Here is a 17,504-nt window from a genome sequence, read left to right on the forward strand (position 1 = left end):
AAAGGTGTATTTTCCTTTTTCTTATTATAAAGATGATATAATATTACAGAAGAATTTCAGAAAATAGATTTAAAAATTGATAATGTCATGATGTTAAATTTTACATATTCTCTTGAAGAATTTTCATGTCATTTGTATTTCTGGCATATTGCTGTGTTGGAATACATGACATTTTCTAATCTCCCTTTAAAAAAAAACAATTGAAAAATGTAAATTACTGACATTGTGTTGCCCATAGAAGAATGTGATTAATGTGAATGTACTATTAACTGGGACTTAAAAATTTACAAGGCATTTCTTCCTCTGTAAATATGTAATTAATACCAGAATCTTTATAACTCTCTCTTTAATGTCAGTATGCCTATACCCTGTATCTTTACCTTCACAGAAAGTGGGAAGTTGGAAATTTGGAAAATAGTACCTTGATATTATTAACTTTGAGGATGACATTCGTAAAGTTAGAGTAAAAACTTAACTTCGTGGTCTTGTGACTGAGTTTCTTTTTGTTTTTGTTTTGCTTTGTTTTTGTATCAGAGATGATTGTTGACCATCAGATTGAGACAGGCCTGTTGAAACCCGACCTTAAGGATAAGGTGACCTATACTTTGCTCCGGAAGCACCGGCATCAAACCAAGAAGTCCAACCTCCGCTCCCTGGCTGACATTGGGAAGACAGTCTCCAGTGCAAGTAGGATGTTTACCAACCCTGATAATGGTAATGCAGGGCCACCTGGCTGCTGCTCTCTCGCTCTCACCTCACTCACCTTTACGCCACCTCTCGTCATCTTTTCTTTTTTTTTTTTTTAAACCTCTCTTCTTGTTTCTTCTTTTCTCAAGTTCATATGCCACAGCCATTTCCTCATGACACTTTTTATCCAACTGGGCAGGTTTGCAGTCCTGTTGGAAGGATTTCAGCAGTCACTGTAGGCTGCAAATGCCAAGATGCCTTGCTTGTTCCATGCACGTCTATTGTGATTGAAATGGTTGGGTAATGACGCTGTGATGAAACAGCTGGATGTTTCCAATGACTCAGCAAACTTGTAGATTATTGAGCACACCAAGGAATACACTTTCGACATGGTGGTTTATCAGAATTGGGAGGACAGACTAAGATGTGATAAATACTCTGAAATCTCTTGTCATGAAGTGTTTGCTTGATATAGGAGATGATGTCCGGCCTGTAAGTGATTATTCATCAAAGTAAGGGTCAGTATTATTTTTACTACTTAAAAAACAATCTGCTCTTTTGTTATATGATACTGATAGTTAGATGGGAGAATAATTATTCAAGGTAGAATATTCACCCCCTTATATAGCAATAGGAAAGGCGTAGTGTTTTATTTATACTCTCTCGCATTTACCAGAATTTCTTATAAAATGTCTGTCTTCTGTGTCATTGTCTTTGTTTCAAATAAATTTCATGACTGGGTGCAGTCTGAGAAGGGAGAAGTTAATTTCCGTGAGGTATGGAAAATGAAGGCATGGGAGAAAGAGTTGCTAAGTATTGGGCTTGTAAAACTAGGTCGCTCTCATTCCAGCCCCAGTCATTTTAGTATTAAGAGAAATGAGCTAAGGGAGCATCTTAATTCATTGTTCTCAGATGCACTTTCAGAATAATATATAACATGTCACAGAAAAGGTAGACTAAGTGAACTGTACAAACTGAATTCTAACTCAGTCGCTCCATTTCTGGAAATTGGGTTTTCTGGCCTTAATATTAAAATTAATAGTTGGTTGGGAGCGAGCTTACTATTAGCAAGCTTTGCTATATTTTGGAACCATTCCATGTTGCTTTTTCATGAGTGTTTAGTCATTAAGCAGAACCAAATGAAAAGTTCAGTTTTATTGAGTGACTCTTACATTGATTTAATTGCTACTTTTTTTTTTAAAGCACGACAGGTTATAAATAAATAATTAATAAAAATGCTCTTTATGGCAGCGAGGTGAGGGTATAGCTCAGTGGTAGAGTGTGTGCATAGCACGCACGAGGTCCTGGGTTTGATCCCCAGAACCTTTGTTAAAAATCAATCAATCAATCAATCTAATGGCCATGCCCTCAACCCCCCAAATACTCTTTAAAAAACACATTCACAAAAGGAAGACTCATTCCTACAACAATTTGATGGTTCTCCCATTACCTAGAATATTACTGCTGACTAGGAATGTTTTGGTTTTTGTGTATTTTCTGTTTTACTAATTTATTTTAAATTGCATTTTGAAGAGTTCAATGGCTGGAAATGTTATGGGATAAACCATTTGTTAAAACTGATGTCACAAACAATAATTTTAAAAACAACTCATTTTAAAAATTATGGCCATTATGGTACAAGTCTGTTTTTTAATCTTTATTATCCTCTTTCTCACACAGAGTGAAATTTTGTGATTTGGAGATTTATTTTTTTCTCATAAAGTTGGTGGTAGTATAAGGAAGCAAGGTGTGCACTGTTTTCAGATACTGCTATATCTGCAAAGGGAAGAGGTAGGAACATGGCAGAGCGAGCGAGGGTGCCTTCTACCAGTATGGTGTGAGCTCCGTTTTCATGCACATGTAGCTGGAGTAGAAATTAGGAACAGATGGGTCTTGGAGGCCAGTATCTTGGGCTTTAGGGGAGGGCATTTGGATGTGGAATACAGCCAGTGGGTTGATACTGCTCATTGTTCAATCTTTCATCCTGTCAGTAGATCTCTGTATTTCAGAGGAAAGTTGAATTGCCTCCATCACTCACCTTCTCACATGTGAAATGCCATAGATGCTGGAGAGAAAGCAGGTTGGAAAGGCAGGCAGTTCTTTTCCTTTGGCTCTTCAGCTGATCAGCTTACACCCTGAAGCATGGAATATGATTAGGCCTTTTAAAAGATGTTATTATTGGCCTCTGTGCTCCCTAACTCCTTTTAAATATCCGGAGGCAAGATTTGGCTTTGAGAGATTCTGTAGTAATGAGTTTCATGTGCCTCCAAGGTACATGATTATAAATTATCAGATGGCAAATTTTTGGTTTTCTAGGGGCACTTGTTCTTAACTTGCAAGTTTATACAGTTATCTTTATATGTTAGGACTTAAATACTTAGTATCTTTAACAATGATGAAATGTTCTCAGGATAAAATTCTAAAAGAATTATAGAACTTTTGCTACTACTTTAATAAATCAGTCTTATATCTATTGTAGTTGGAGCTAAATTCTAATATCCCCATGTACGAACCTAAATAAACCTCGATCACCTTAGCTTTCTATCGTAGGCTGCAAAGTAGACTCAGGATGCTGCCAGCTTTAGTCATGGCAGCAACAGTGCAGTGAAGAGCTGGGATTTATGGAGACGCTCCCGAACTGGACATTGTCTCATTCACCTGTGGTGTGCTGGAGCCACCTCTTTATACTCAGAAGAGTCAGTTGTTATCAGGAATTTTGATGGCTCGTTGTTAAACACAACTGCTATTAAAAATTAAATTATATAAACATGCAGTTAGATAATGATATTAAAAACAATGGTAATAATTTCAAAATTCATTATCTCCTACTTGTTTTACTGTAGGCTACACTCTTCAGGTTACTTCCTTGCATTGTGTCTGTGTGGGAGAAATGCTGTAAAACAGTGTGCTGCCATCACCTCTTCCCAGCTCTGCATTCAGGGACCTCATTTTGGAAGCTTGGAATCAGGCATGACGGTAGTATCTACACCATAGAAATCAGCAAACGCTACACATCAGGGCTTAATATATTGTTCGGTCAATTGCTTCTAGGCTTAAAAAAGGGATAGAGAAAATGCTAATAATGCAGATGAAACCTTAAAATTATTCAGTGTCTATAGCTGTTGTCTTAGCTTGGGTTCCCATAACACACTGCCATGGACTGGTATAAACCTTAAACAACAAGGATTTATTTCTCACAGTCTTGGAGGCTGGGAAGTCCAAGATCAAAGTGCCACAAAAGTCGTTCTTGGTGAGGGTCCTCTTCTTGGCTTGTAGATGGTCACCTTCTCATTGTATCTTCACATGGTGGAGAGAGATTGATCATCTTTCTCCTGTTTGTTCTTATAAGGGTCCTAATTCCATTCATGAAGGCTCTGCCCTCAATGCCCCACCTCCTAATATCATTACATTGGGGGTTAGGATTTCAACATATGCGTTTTGGGAGAACACAAACATTCAGTCCCTAACAGCTGTTAAAATGTGACTAGTGCAAGGACTTGAGGAATTATTCTTTCACTATCCAAAAACCATCACCCACTTTAGCAAAGGGGTCACCTACATTGCTGACAATTGAGTGAACTCTGACACACGCCTTCACTGTTTCACTTTTGCCTTACTCATTCACATATATGATAATGGACGTTCAACATGGATGTTGGACCTATGCTTGTTTGCCATTTGCAACCCTAAGTTGGCTACTAATAAAAGAGTGGTAAAAATCAACATGCATTCTGTGAGAAATCAGCTGGCTATATGCAGTTTACAGTACTGTATATTTATTATTTATACGTGTGCTGTACGTCTTTTATATCAGTAAAGTTTACTACACACACACACCGCCCCCAACACACACATTTTCCCCCCAGAGCTTATTTTCAAATATTTCCCAGCACACCCACTACCGCCCACCACTGGCTATCTGTGGCTAAAGACTGTCTCTACTTTTTAGGGTCCTGATGTGGCTTTAGATGCAAGATGATTTAATATTTTTAAAAAGAAATGAAAAACGTTTTTATTTGTGATAAATCAGGGAAGAGTCAGGCTAGCTTCCAAGTTGTTAATTACTATGAAATAGCCACTTATCTGAGATACCTGTGAATTCTGGTGGACATGTCTGCCAGGTACTAAATTTTAGGCAAGTGGTGTATTTTCTCAATGTATTAATTGAGGCATTTCTGTGGAGTTAGTGTTGCATGAAGAAACCAAGTAGATTTTCATTTCCTCTAGTGTTAGATTTTTCTTCACCTACTCTCTTTCTCTTTGTATTATTTTAGGTTGAATCATATGAGATTGCTATTTTTTATGGGTAAAATAAAGTTGACTATCGGCAATTTCATTGGTTCCAGTTAATGCCTTGGTCTGAGATACTTAGATAATAGTTCTGTACTATTTTAGTTTACTATGAACGAATAACATTGAAGCCCAGGAACATTCCTTTGTAATATTTAAAAATCAAATAGGATGTATTTAGTTTGTATTTTATTAGAAAGTGAAAGTAAAGCTTCTACCTAATGTGTATTCAGTGAATAAATACTTAGCAAGATGTTTCTGACAAGGTTACCGGGTAACTCTGTTAAAAAGTCATGTTTTACAGGATTATCTGACTTTTGAAAATATCATTTAGCATTTAAAGAGATACTTTTGATATGTAGTGTCTAATCTTACAAAAGATAAAAACAAGACCCAATTTAGGGACCCAAGAACCTTAATTTGAGGATTCAGTTTTCACTACCTTTGTGGAGATTCGGGCACAGCCATCATGAATTTGTCCCTGGTCTTTTCCTGACTTCATTTTATCCCATGAAAACCCTTGCCCTCTGTGGTCTGGGAGTACAGGTGCCCTTTACTGAAAAGTGACTTTGTTGATCTAATTGGACCTAGATTATGAATTTCATTTTTCCCAATCCAATTTTATGACCCCAATTTTCATTAGATTTTTTCAATAAAAAATTGGAAAGGTAATTTACTACTTAGTTTCTATGTCTGTAAAACAGAGATAATGAAAATTAAATGAGATAATGAATGTAAAATGTTTAGAATGGTAACTGCACATAGTAATCACTCAACAAATAATATTAAATTATATGTAATAAGTTTAAGCACATTTAAGGAAGAAAAAAATCTCATATCGAGTAAGAGTATTTTCTGGAATGATATTTGCTCTGTAACTTACTATTGGGGAAGAATCTCATGGACGTAGTGCTGATTTGTTTCCTCTGTCCTTTGGTGATACCAATACCATTTCATTAGCAATGGGAGAGGAGAAAACCCTTTCTCATTACAGCCCTCTTGCGGAAGAATCTGTCCCCATCATTGATTTTTTCCCCCCTTTGCTGGCAGGAAAACCCTAAACCACACTGAGAATCCAAGATTCAGTAAAGCCACTCCAGCAGGTAGATGAGGATTTGGAAAAGGTGGCAGCTCCAAGCCAGGGCAGCTGGCTCTGGGGCCTCATGCTGCCTCATGCAGACTTTCTCCTGGTGCGCTATGGCCTCTTCGGTAGTTACGGGAACTCAGGGCCTGCTCCTGATTAAAACTCCAAATTTTATCTCAGTTTACTACTTCCTTTGTTCCTTTCAGGTATGAGAAATGCAGCCCACTTGCTCCCACCGCTTGTCGCCACCACTTACTTTCTCCCCAGATTCCTCTTTTCAGTGTTATCTTCCCGACAGGAGGCTGCTTGCTAGCAATTTCCCACACTGCTCTTTCTGACATAAATACACAATACCTTTAGATATTTTTATTTCTTGATTATTTTTTCTTTTTCTTTTAATAACAGCTTTATTTTTTTCCCATTAAAAAAAAATTGAAGTAGAGCTGATTTACAGTGTTGTATTAGTTTCTGGTGCACAGTGTAGTCATTCAGTTACACATATATATACACATCTTCTTTTTCATTACAGGTTACTGCAAGCCATTGGATCTAGTTCCCTGTGCTGTGCAGTAGGACCTTGTTGTTTACTTGTTCTGTATACCTTTAGGTATTTTTATAAGTGTAGTCTATTGCTACTCTCTTAGGTGACATAGATGGTAGTTAGCAACATAGAATGAACAATGGAAAGAAATCAGTTTTTTCCTGTTAGTAATTCTCGGCTCCATTGAAGTGTAAATTGGGATTAGCGTGGCTCTTGTTGCTTTGCACCTGATTGGAGGCTAGGCACATTCCATCTGTTTGGTTTGGGTGCTGGATCAAGCTGCCTAGATGCTGGCACATGGTCGCTCTTGCTGGGACCCCCGCCAGATTTGGCAGCCTTCTTAGTTCTCTTGGGCAGTCTTAGCTTTTGTGTGGGTTTCAGATTCCAGCCTATCCCAGTTATCTCTGGCTGGGTTATTCTCCTTTGCTGTTCCTCTTTCTCCCCGTACCCTTGAATTCAGACTTGGTCCCTGAATCTATGGGTAAGGCAGATGTTTTGCTAATTTCCCTCAAGGAGTCTGTTCCAGATGGAGGTACCATGCTTCTCAGGTTCTGAGATGGGTCAACTGACAGGCTCACATCCCATTCAGAGGAGAGCCCTCTTCCCAGGTGCTTTCCTGCATACAATCAGCTCATTCCAAAAACCGACAGTACATATCCATCTGTTTTGTTCAGAACTCTAATTCTCCATTCGTTTGCACAGCACAGATGAATGTCCTGGCCAGAATTCAATGAATGACCAAGCTCTTCTCAGCCTTAGATTAAATGAACCTTTCCATGGAAAGTTTCTAGAAAAACGCCTAAATAAAAGTGTCCTTTAATAATAGTAATGAAATAACACAAGTAGTTCTAATTCATGTATCAGACAGCATTCTTATTTTTTTTCTTTACCCCAGGCAGGTGACTGATCTTCCAGATTTATAATGTTCAGATCTTTAAATAAACAATAACACATTTTTCTCCAAGGGTCGTACCCTCCTGGCATTTGCTAGTCTAGTCTGCTCTTCACGGCAATGAAGAATAGGCTTAAGAGATACCACAAGGGAGTATTTAGCTTTTGATATTGAAGGCCTGCTTTATAATCTTCTCCTTGAAAACATGGCTGCATCTTTTCCAAAGGCTTCATTCTAATCCTGGAGTAACACTTAGCGCAGTATGAGTTTGAGCAATTTATATCATCTCCTTGAGCCCCAGTTTCTTTATCTGTAAAATAAGGGTGGTAATGTCTTGTTCTATGTATACAGCCAGAAGTATATGAGATACCTTTGTGAGAATTATTTAATAATGTGAGGTATCATTGCAAAGAACAGCTATTATTCAGAAATATTTTAAGGGGAAAACTTAGTGCCTTTCAGACTTAAAACTTAAGACAGAGCTTCAACTTACCACCCTTATTTTGTATTCTCTTATTATCTGTGTCTTTCCATCCCCCACCTCCACTTCTCCATATATGAAAACATTCTTGGAGCTTTATTTTTAAAACAGTGCTACTTTCATTATCAACTTTACAGATGCCAAATAATATACAAGGAGGTACCACTCATGGGCTTTATAATATTTTTGACTTAGAGTATAAAGGTTCATTAGTATGTCTGAGCAATGACAGTTCTTAGCTCTCAATAAAATATATAGAGCAGGATGTTGCCATGAAATAAACATATTTAAAAATTTTGTTAATTGCCAGTGTGTTTTCCATAACTGGGGTCTGTGATGGAGTAAAAGAACAGAATGATTCTTTGTCTTCTCGTATCACATATGAATCATCTCATCTTCTTTCTTTCTTTCATTGGAGAAGAGCCCTTCACTGATTTTCTGCTGCCAACCTGGAGTAAATCTTCTTCTGAGACTTGAGATCCTTGATAGAGCTGCTATTGTGAAGCCTTGTTTCCCCGGCCTCAGCGCGCTCTAAGAGCAGACAGGAGAGGAGCTGTAGATCCTGGTCCCTGCCTTGTTCCCTGTGAAAGAGAAATAGAGAGGGGAGGAGAGGGAAGGACAGGAAAATGTGAGGAAAGGAAGGTAGGCCAAATTGAAGCATAAGCTGTGAGTCTTATAGACTCTCTACCATGTCTCCCTCAGAGCAAAAAGGGGGAAGAAAATCAGTCTTCCAAGAATGATTAAGCGTGCCTCCTTTCACTCAAGCTCTGTTTCAGTATAAATACTAGGGACAAAAAGGAGATTTTTTTTTTTCAGGTTTGTGAACCTGATTTCCTAAAAATCACACTTGGAAGTTAAAGTTGCATTAAATTAGGCTAAGGTTACTGCTTTTCATGTTTTCCAATACCCTTCAGGATGTTGAGCAAAGGAAACGTCGTTCCATCAATGATATTAGTAGCAGTAGGCAACAACAATCATGCCGCCCATTAACTGAGCACCTGTTATAGACCAGGCATTGTTCTCTGTGACATTTCTAATGTGTATGTCATGATCTCCATTTGCAGATGAAAAAACCTGAAACTCAGAAATGTAAACTAACTTACTCAAGCATAAAAAAAAAAGACGGAGGAACCCAGTGTGCTCGATAACAATATTCCAACTCAGCTACGATGATAATGAGCTTCCTCAACCATAATTTATTTCCCACACGTCAGTGAGTCCAGGGCTCTTACTCTGTGTAACCCTGTGATGATGAAGGGCTCTGGGGTCATTCTGTGTCTAGGCGGGAATCTGTACGAAACATGGCAGTCGAATGTCTTTATTGGCTTTCCAAGTGGAGATTTCTAGGCAAATGTCTCACGTTTACAAGTAGAATAACGCTTAACTCCTTAGTTAAATTTCTTGGCTGAATAACGGTGTGGAATATATAGTAGGTGCCGAACAGTCACTTGAACATGCAGCATTGCAATCCTGAAAGAGTCCAAAAATGTTAACATGAGTAAAATTTATTTTCTTCTTAATAGAATTGTTAAATTTTTTTTTTTTGATGGAGGTTTTTTGGTTTGTTTGCATGATTCAAGTAGGGACAACCTTATCTGAAGAGGTTTTGGACAAGTTGATTCTTAAAGGAAAGATGAATCATTACCAAAAAAATCCTCCTCACAACACCTTTGTCTACAGTCTAGATATTGGAAACCATCACTCAGAACTCTTTAGAGCTGTATCTTTCCTCATCAAGTCATAGTAATATAAACCAGTTTCTACCTTGTTTATGCCTGAAGTCAGGCAAAAGTGATTTTAAAGAGGATCTGTAAGCTAGTAGCACAGCTAGATTGTTTATTCTGCAGCTTAAGTGAAGAAGAGGCACAATGAAAGCATTATTTGGAAAAGGCTTATGTTATACATCATTACTATGCTATAATCGTAAAAAGTTTGGCTTCAGCTTGAAGGGCAGCTTTTAAAAATTTTATCTTTGGAGTAAATTTGTGAAGAGAAGAAAAACAACATGAAAGGGTTACAGAGTTTGTATCTCTCCCTGCACAGAAGTACACAGAGGGTCTAACAAATCAGTGTTGGAATTTGCCAGTATAAGTAATGGATGCTGTGAGCCTCCCCAGTTTTCATGAGGGTAAGCTGCCAGATGGCGCCAATCAGCTCTGCTAGAACGCAGGTGCCAAGTCTCAATGGGCAGTTTCATTTTCATGCCTGTCTTTGGAGCCAGGTTCTTTGCCGGTGTGTGCCAGACTCCGTGCCTCTGTCCCCTTGTTGGTGAGGGCTGTCTATGCAAAAAGGAGTTCCCAGCTTTAGTTCCCAGCAGATAATGCACTGACATGTTGAGGGGAGCAGAGGTGAGAGAATCTGGGGGAAGTTAACTCATCAGCACCTGAGTTTTGGAGCAGCTGCTGACCTCCTGTACTCATTTGAGAAGCAAGCCATGGTATGGTAAAATTTGGGTAGCTATGGACTGATCAGAAGCTAAAGAATGCACATGCTCTTTTGAGTTTACTTCGCATTCCTAACCTCTGTCTGTGCTCACTGCTCTGGAATTTTAGTTGGTCCTTTCTTGAGCCTGGATAAATGGCAGCCGGTTGTCTAGCCTCTTCCATTTCCTTTAGCTAAGCCTGCAGGGATATTGGCTCTTTAAGCCAGTCACTCAGTTGTCAGAAGAAATAGGAGGTGAAAGTTGGCCAGTATGATAATACAGATTTCAAAATGCCTCCCTCTTAACAATAGCAATTTTGGAATAATCTCAATTGGTTCATTTCCCTTTTTCATTTTTCTTAGTGCAATAAAAACTTGCAAATAAGTTCAATTATGGGAAACAATTAAAAATTCAGATTGCAAAGAAAAGACATCAGATCTGCCTCAAACAGGTGCTGGCACAGATGGCTCGCTCACAAGTCCTGGCTTTATTTACAGCTTTTAAACACAGACAGATAAATTGACAAAAATGTTTCTAGATTTTATAATATGCCGAATGCCCAAATTTGGCCATAAACTTACATTAATTTGTAAATGATTCAGTTTAGAACCTGACCCTCCCCAGTCTCCAGTAGCCTTAAGAGGACCACTTGTCTGCCCTGTCATTTGCACACTTGTGTGAATAGAGTATCTAATCTTTTCTTTTGGTTGGTATGCTTTGTTTGTTGCTTTGATCATTTAATGACAGTATTATTAAGGGGGAAAAGTTCCCTCATGTCAAATTGTATGTAGTCTGGTGGTTAGTTATTTCCAACCTCATTGTTGTACCTTGAAGGATAATTATGCTCCCAACTTCTTACTAGCCTTGGAGTGGGACGTCTGATGAGAATAACAAAACAGAGGGCAGGAAACCCAAATGGAGCTATCTTCAGGCCGAAGCTGGTGGTGCTCTTGCATTGATTAAAAATACCTGGCGGAACCATGCTATAGATTTAGCCTACCTTATTATTCTGTCTTTGATGTGGTCTAAGGTTTGGCATGGAAGCACCACATATTAAAATTATACTAAAAGAAGTATTAAAGGGCACCGGAAAATGAGGACTAATATGCATTTCTAAGTTGGTTTAAGGTACTGATTTACCTATATCCCAGTTTCATGTTTCTGAAGGGCTGAAAAACAGGAGGCAAAGGAAGTTGAAAACCAGTTCTGTGTTCGTCAAGGAAAGTGTTTCAGAAGTCACAGTATGAAATGTTGCTTTCTGCGTCGTGTATCAGCTGCTTAGAAGGGTCTGTTGGGTAGATCATAAAAAAAAGGGCCTTTCTAATATAACACCATGCTCCCTGTGCTTCACAGAAGTGTGTGTGACTTCCCTCTGTGTGTGCTTATGTGGCGCAAGATTATTAACAATCTTGATCTTACATCTTGAGACTAGTGTTCATTATGTAAATCTTTCATCTGGCTACAATCCACGTTTTGTGTATTAGAACTTCAGGGTGGATTATCCACAGGTACTTGGGGCACTATGATGATTGAAGGTAATTTATTTTAGGCTTTTCAGTTCTGTGTTGGGATTTGTTCCACCTATGGATGCAGGGTCATGGGAGGGGGTGTGTGTCAATGTAATATGTCATTGTTCTCCTTTAACCCGCTTGTGTGATTTGCTTTAGTATTTTTTTCTTCTTAATTAATGCTTCCATCCTCATCCTTGCTGTGGCTGCTCATGTGTCCTCCTCCTCCTCCTGTCTTCTGCTTCTGACACTAAAGCCCGCAGCCCGCTTGAGAACTCAGTGCCCTGCCTAGCAACCCGCACCTTGGACGATGACCCCCGAGTGCAGCGCAGTCCCAGCGTGGGATGGCTAAGTAAGTCCATGACCGGGAAGGGGCAAGGATGGTGGTGGTGGGCGGGGGAGGGCACGAAGACTGGGCTCTTGGTTACTTAGTGGAGGGCATCCTCAAGAATGCCTGGAAGGGTAGGACTCACAGGTTCCTGAATTCACAGTTACAGATTCATTTCTTCTGTTAGTCAAGAGGACAGGTACAGTGTGTCCTCCTGGGTGCAGGCTGAGTGCCTTGTAAGGCCGTGGGAGGAGTTGGAGACTAAGTCGGGCGTGGCCCTGGTAGTGCTCCTTCCAGGGAGCACTCACCAAAAGGTCAGCTTCCTCGCAGGGCTGATGATGCCGGATCTTCTTACTTCAGAGGACTGTGAGGGAGATCTCTTGAAGATGAGGTCTCCGAAAGTGGTTTGAAAGCATTCAAATGCCGAGTGAGAGGAAAAACTTTCTAAGTTAGTGGTCTGAAGAACCCCCAAGTACCCATTAAGGTACCCGGAAGGGCAGTAAGTGCTACCGACAATGAGAAAGTAGCATAGATAGAATGTTTACTTTATAAATAAATGGTTTTGTTAAAAAGACAAGATTTCAAACTTTCAGAGGTTATGAGTAAGTTTATGGCTTCAATTGTAGTCTCACAGATGTATACTTATCCCCAGACTTAATGAGTTTGTGCACATTAAAGTTGTGTGCCTTAAATAATGTACAGCTTTTTCTATGTCAATCATACCTCAATAAACAGTTTGTTGAAAAGTGCTTGAGAAAGAAAATTTATACAAAAAAATAGACAAAATTTATTTACCTAAAACCAAAAGAGAAAAGAACAGTTACCAAAAACTACATGAACTTTCCCCTGAGATTTCCAAATTGGATTATATGTGATATGAATTTCTTTTAGTTGTGAAGAAGCCCATTCATGGTGACATAATTGGACTTTTAACTGTTTATTATTACCATTCTTAAAAATTGAACTATTGATTAAGCTTTTTACTATTTTAGCATAAAGAAATTTCACTTACTGGGAAGATGTCTTTCTCAGATGACTTAGTGGGGGAAGTTTTCATTCATCCTAAAATAGTGTTTGTTGTGCTTCATTGTTCTAGAGCTTTTATTGGATGGAGTAAATTTGATCTTTTTAGTAGCTGTAGTAATAATCTCCACGTCCCTTCGAGAGATAAACATGTGTACTGCCCACTACTGAATGCCAGACACTGTATTAGGCACTGGCTGTTTAGAGATGAATGAGTCCCTGCCCTCAGTGGGGTTTCCTGTCTAATGAAGAAGACAGGACACAATGGATAACAATTGTATAAAGATGCTAAGTAAAATGACTGAAAGTACACACACACACACACACACACACACACACACACACGTATACACACACAAGATTATGGGAACATCTGCTTGGCCTGAGAGTTGTGATGATAGAAGAGGCTTTTGGAGGAGATGATTTGGGGGCTAAATCTTAAAGAAAAAGCAGAAGTTTGGTGGCAGGAGAGTTGAGGGGGGAAGTGCCTCTTATTGAACTATTAACTTTGTGATTATGTCTGCTATACAGTAGGTCTAAGAAGCTTGAATAATAATTTTGTCTTGAAAAATCATAAGAGTTGCAAATATTAACTCATTACTTTTGGGTACAAACCCTCAGCTGAGTCCTATATGTGATACCATTTAATTTTCTGAGCAATCCTGTTGTGGTTATTGTTATCCACATTTTACAGATGAAGAAATAGGGCTTAGAGAGGTTCAATAACTTGACCAAATCATACAGGTCATAAGTGTCTGGGGCAAGACTTCATCATGTACTAGTTACATCTGTAACTTTGAAGGATAGTGTCTTATTGAAAGTACAGTATAGCAAATTCACATGGTTAGATGGCTGGAAAGATCTGCTGACCCCGCCATGAACCTTTAGCACTCACATGATTTTCTCTGCAAGAATTGTGCATTTCTTCTAATAAACTTTTCTTTTTTTCCCTCAGTGATGCCTCTTGGGGAAAAAATAAATTCAGATACAAAGTTTAGTCATTGGAGTTTGGAGCCAGGCCTAACTGGATTTGAATCTTGTGTCTACCACTTGCTTGACTTTGGGAAAGTTACTTCTCTACTATAAATTTGGGTTTCTCGACCGTAAAACTGGGTTAATCTTACCAATTTAGGATTGTTGTGAGAATTAAATTAGAAATATGTAAAGTGATTAGCATATCTCAGCACTCAATAAATCTAGCATTTTCTGTTACTAGCAAAGTGCTTATAGGACTTGCTGAAGAAACTGTAGCTATTCTTATCCTTTTAAAGTTTTATTTATCCATGTCAGACATCTAGACATTGATATACTGTTGTGGATAGAGTATCAAGGAAATTGACCAAAATGTCCAGTTTGTTCATATTATGGAAATGTGGCAACCATATGGAAATCGACCTAGGTCAACCCAACACCCTGGGCCAATCCTATTAAGAAAACATATTTTAGTCATGAGAGAGGATTCTTCTCGTTGTGTATCTATATGATATATTCTCTTGCTAATGTGTAATTTTTTTGATGTGTTATCTCAGTCACCTCTCCCAGGGTCCCTATTACCTACCACATCAGTTCAATAAATGTAATATACACACGTAAAATAACCAAGATGTGCAAAGTGGCATTACGTCCTGCTGGTTCTACGTACCTATTCAGCCTTATTTTCATCTCTTCTTGGTGGGAACCTCTAGTCTTACCAGCTTGTCCTTTTCCTTTTGGCTTATACTGTGGGAAGCCCCACCTCAGTGCCTTACTTTGTTCCTCTGCCCTTCCAAGAACACCTTCTCAATTATGTCTATCCAGAACCATTCAGTAGGTCCCAAAGCAAGCCCCATCTCCTTTATGAAGTAGTCCTCATAAACACAAAAGATCTTTTCAGGTCTTAAAATTCCATAGTTCCTATTGTCTGTGCCTCCCAGTTGAGGATTTGTTATATATTGTTTTATGTTGCCATCTGATGTTTCATTTTTTGTATTTTTTCGTTTCGACTATATAAAAAAGCTCCTTTAGGTCTGGAGCCGTATCTCATGCTTTTGCATCTCACCATATCTCATGCCTTTTCCAGGATGATGTAGGTACTTGAAACATGGGAGTTGTACACTAAATATTTATTAAACCTTGACACTTCATCATTTCATTAGAAGCAACCAACATCCCAGTTTTCATAAGGGTCCCTCTTGGCCACAGTAACTCTTAACCAGAAGTGATCATTGTTGACCTGCAAAAATTATTTCCGCATATTTCTGTTTATCACAATCTGATGAATTTTGTTATCAGTTTATTCTGATAGTTAACATGGAATTTGTTTTCAAAAATGCTGCCCAAATTATCACCTAAAAGACAGGTTTGTGAACAAAGTTCCATTACTTTAATCTTTCAGTATTCTTAGTGAGATATTTTCAGGCTTAGTGTTAACTTGAAGTAACTAAGCACCTTTAAAAAGCTAAATTTAAAGTTGCTTTTGGGGGAGTCAGCGTCCATCATTTCTACATTGTGCGCTTCTTATCTTAGTTGTCACCTGAGGCAGATGTGAGCTCGCAGCTCTTACCCATTTCAAATGCTGCCGAGGTGTTGAATTAGAAGTTGGAACAAAACCAAAAATCATTTCCTCTTACAGATCTCCCGGCAGATCTAAAACCAGCCTGGGCCACCGAGAACAAAAGAAAAGCTTTTACCTCTACTTTTCAGGACAAGTTAATACCCACCTAAATGCTTTGCCATTATTAGAGCGGAGGAGCGTTCCCTATCTTGGTAGACACTCGGAGCACTTACCAGTGAATTCAGCTTGACGTCTAACAGCCCACGTCCTGAGTCCTTAGAAAACACTTTTGTCCTTTTGCAGTTACTGGTGGTTGAAATCAGCTGCTTCAGACTCTTAGGTCTGAACTTCAAAGAAGAATATGAGATTTAGGGTTTTTATTTTCCCTGCCGTCTTCTGCCCATTCAGGCATCTGCCTTCACTTTACGTTGTGTTGTGTCTTTCTGTCTAATTTGTACATCTACCAGGCAGGGACCTTCTGGTCCAGTTCAGTGTTTTGTAGGTGAGTATCCAGTGTTTGATGTTATTACTATCCTAAGTATTAATATTAGATAATACTGTTTTTTTAAGAAGTGAAACCACAGTGGTACAATTCTGTGGATTCTTGTTTCATCTTCCAGCCAGGTTACACAGTTAATGTTCGTTATAATTTAAAGAATGTAAGTGGGACTCTTCTGCTTTAGGAAAACAAATATTTTATTTCTTTTTAGGCATTTCTGGAGTTAATCAATTCAAAGTCTTTCCACTATTGGACAGTTTGCTGACTAAATAAAAATTACAATTTTCTCTGGCCGTAGAGTTTTGTTAAAAAGTTTTGAAACTTCTTTAGGAAAGTGATGAACCCAGAGAGTTCACTTTAACAGGTTCAGAGTCAACAAATATTCCCAGTGCTCTTACGCTTCTAGTTCCATCGTCCAATTGGAGAGAAAGAGACAAGGGAAATTCACAGCTGACAATATTGGAAGAGAGGCAATCAATGAAAGTGCCACCGGCAGAGTGTGAGGACAGACCTGCTCGTCTGCAGTGTGTGTAACATAGCAGCATACGTTATACTCTCTGAAAATGCTTATTAGAAACGTGGATAGTGGGACATAAAAAGAGAATTGGGAGAATAATTCTTCTTAGGGGAGGTAGACTTTTCAGTGGGCCATAAAGGGTGGGCTGTCCCTCTACATACGTGGAGATGGTGGTAAAAGCAGGGCGAGACATTGAAAGGTGACTCGAGGCTGAGAGAAAAGTATGTAAGCAACCAGGTTGTTGAGAATAGAGAATAGTTTGTGGGAGGTAGTCAGGTGACACATTGCATTAGCAGAGAGGGCTTAGGACCAGAACATGTGGCTGCTAAGGTGGCGAAATCATTGAGCTGTTTCGTGGAAGGTCTTTGAAAGTTTTTTAGCATGGAGGTAGCATGATCAGAATTGTGTATTAGGGAAATTAGTCTGCTGGGGGTTTCGAATGGGATAGAAGGGGGAAAGGCTGGAGGCAGGGGAGAGAGTTAGGAATGGGCTGTAGAAGACCAGTTGGAGAGAATGAGGATCTGGGACTGTGACTGTGGGAATGGAAAGGAGAAGGGTATTGCAAGATGTTACAGAGATGGCTTCTGCAGGACTCGGCACCGGTTGAATGTCAGGAGAGGAAGAGGAGGGCATCCAGGGTGCCTCAGGTTTTGAGCTGGTGACCAGGGAGATGATCGGAAAGCGGTCATAGAAAAGAGT

General features: G+C 39.1%; 1 protein-coding gene across 6 annotated transcripts in view; it reads left to right on the forward strand.

Moving 5' to 3' along the window:
• The window catches only part of SLC4A4 (solute carrier family 4 member 4), a 310,190-nt gene that overhangs the window by 141,125 nt on the left and 151,561 nt on the right, over positions 1-17,504 (forward strand). For 5 of the 6 annotated variants that reach the window (XM_064485250.1, XM_031470303.2, XM_031470307.2 and 2 more), the window contains one exon: positions 535-714. In XM_064485250.1, coding sequence (XP_064341320.1) covers positions 535-714 — 180 coding nt within the window. The remainder of the gene's footprint in view (positions 1-534; positions 715-17,504) is intronic. The other variant, XM_064485254.1, reaches the window with a different exon arrangement.

The sequence above is a fragment of the Camelus dromedarius genome, chromosome 1, assembly GCF_036321535.1.
Source record: "Camelus dromedarius isolate mCamDro1 chromosome 1, mCamDro1.pat, whole genome shotgun sequence".
In the NCBI taxonomy this organism is placed as follows: Eukaryota; Metazoa; Chordata; class Mammalia; order Artiodactyla; family Camelidae; genus Camelus; species Camelus dromedarius.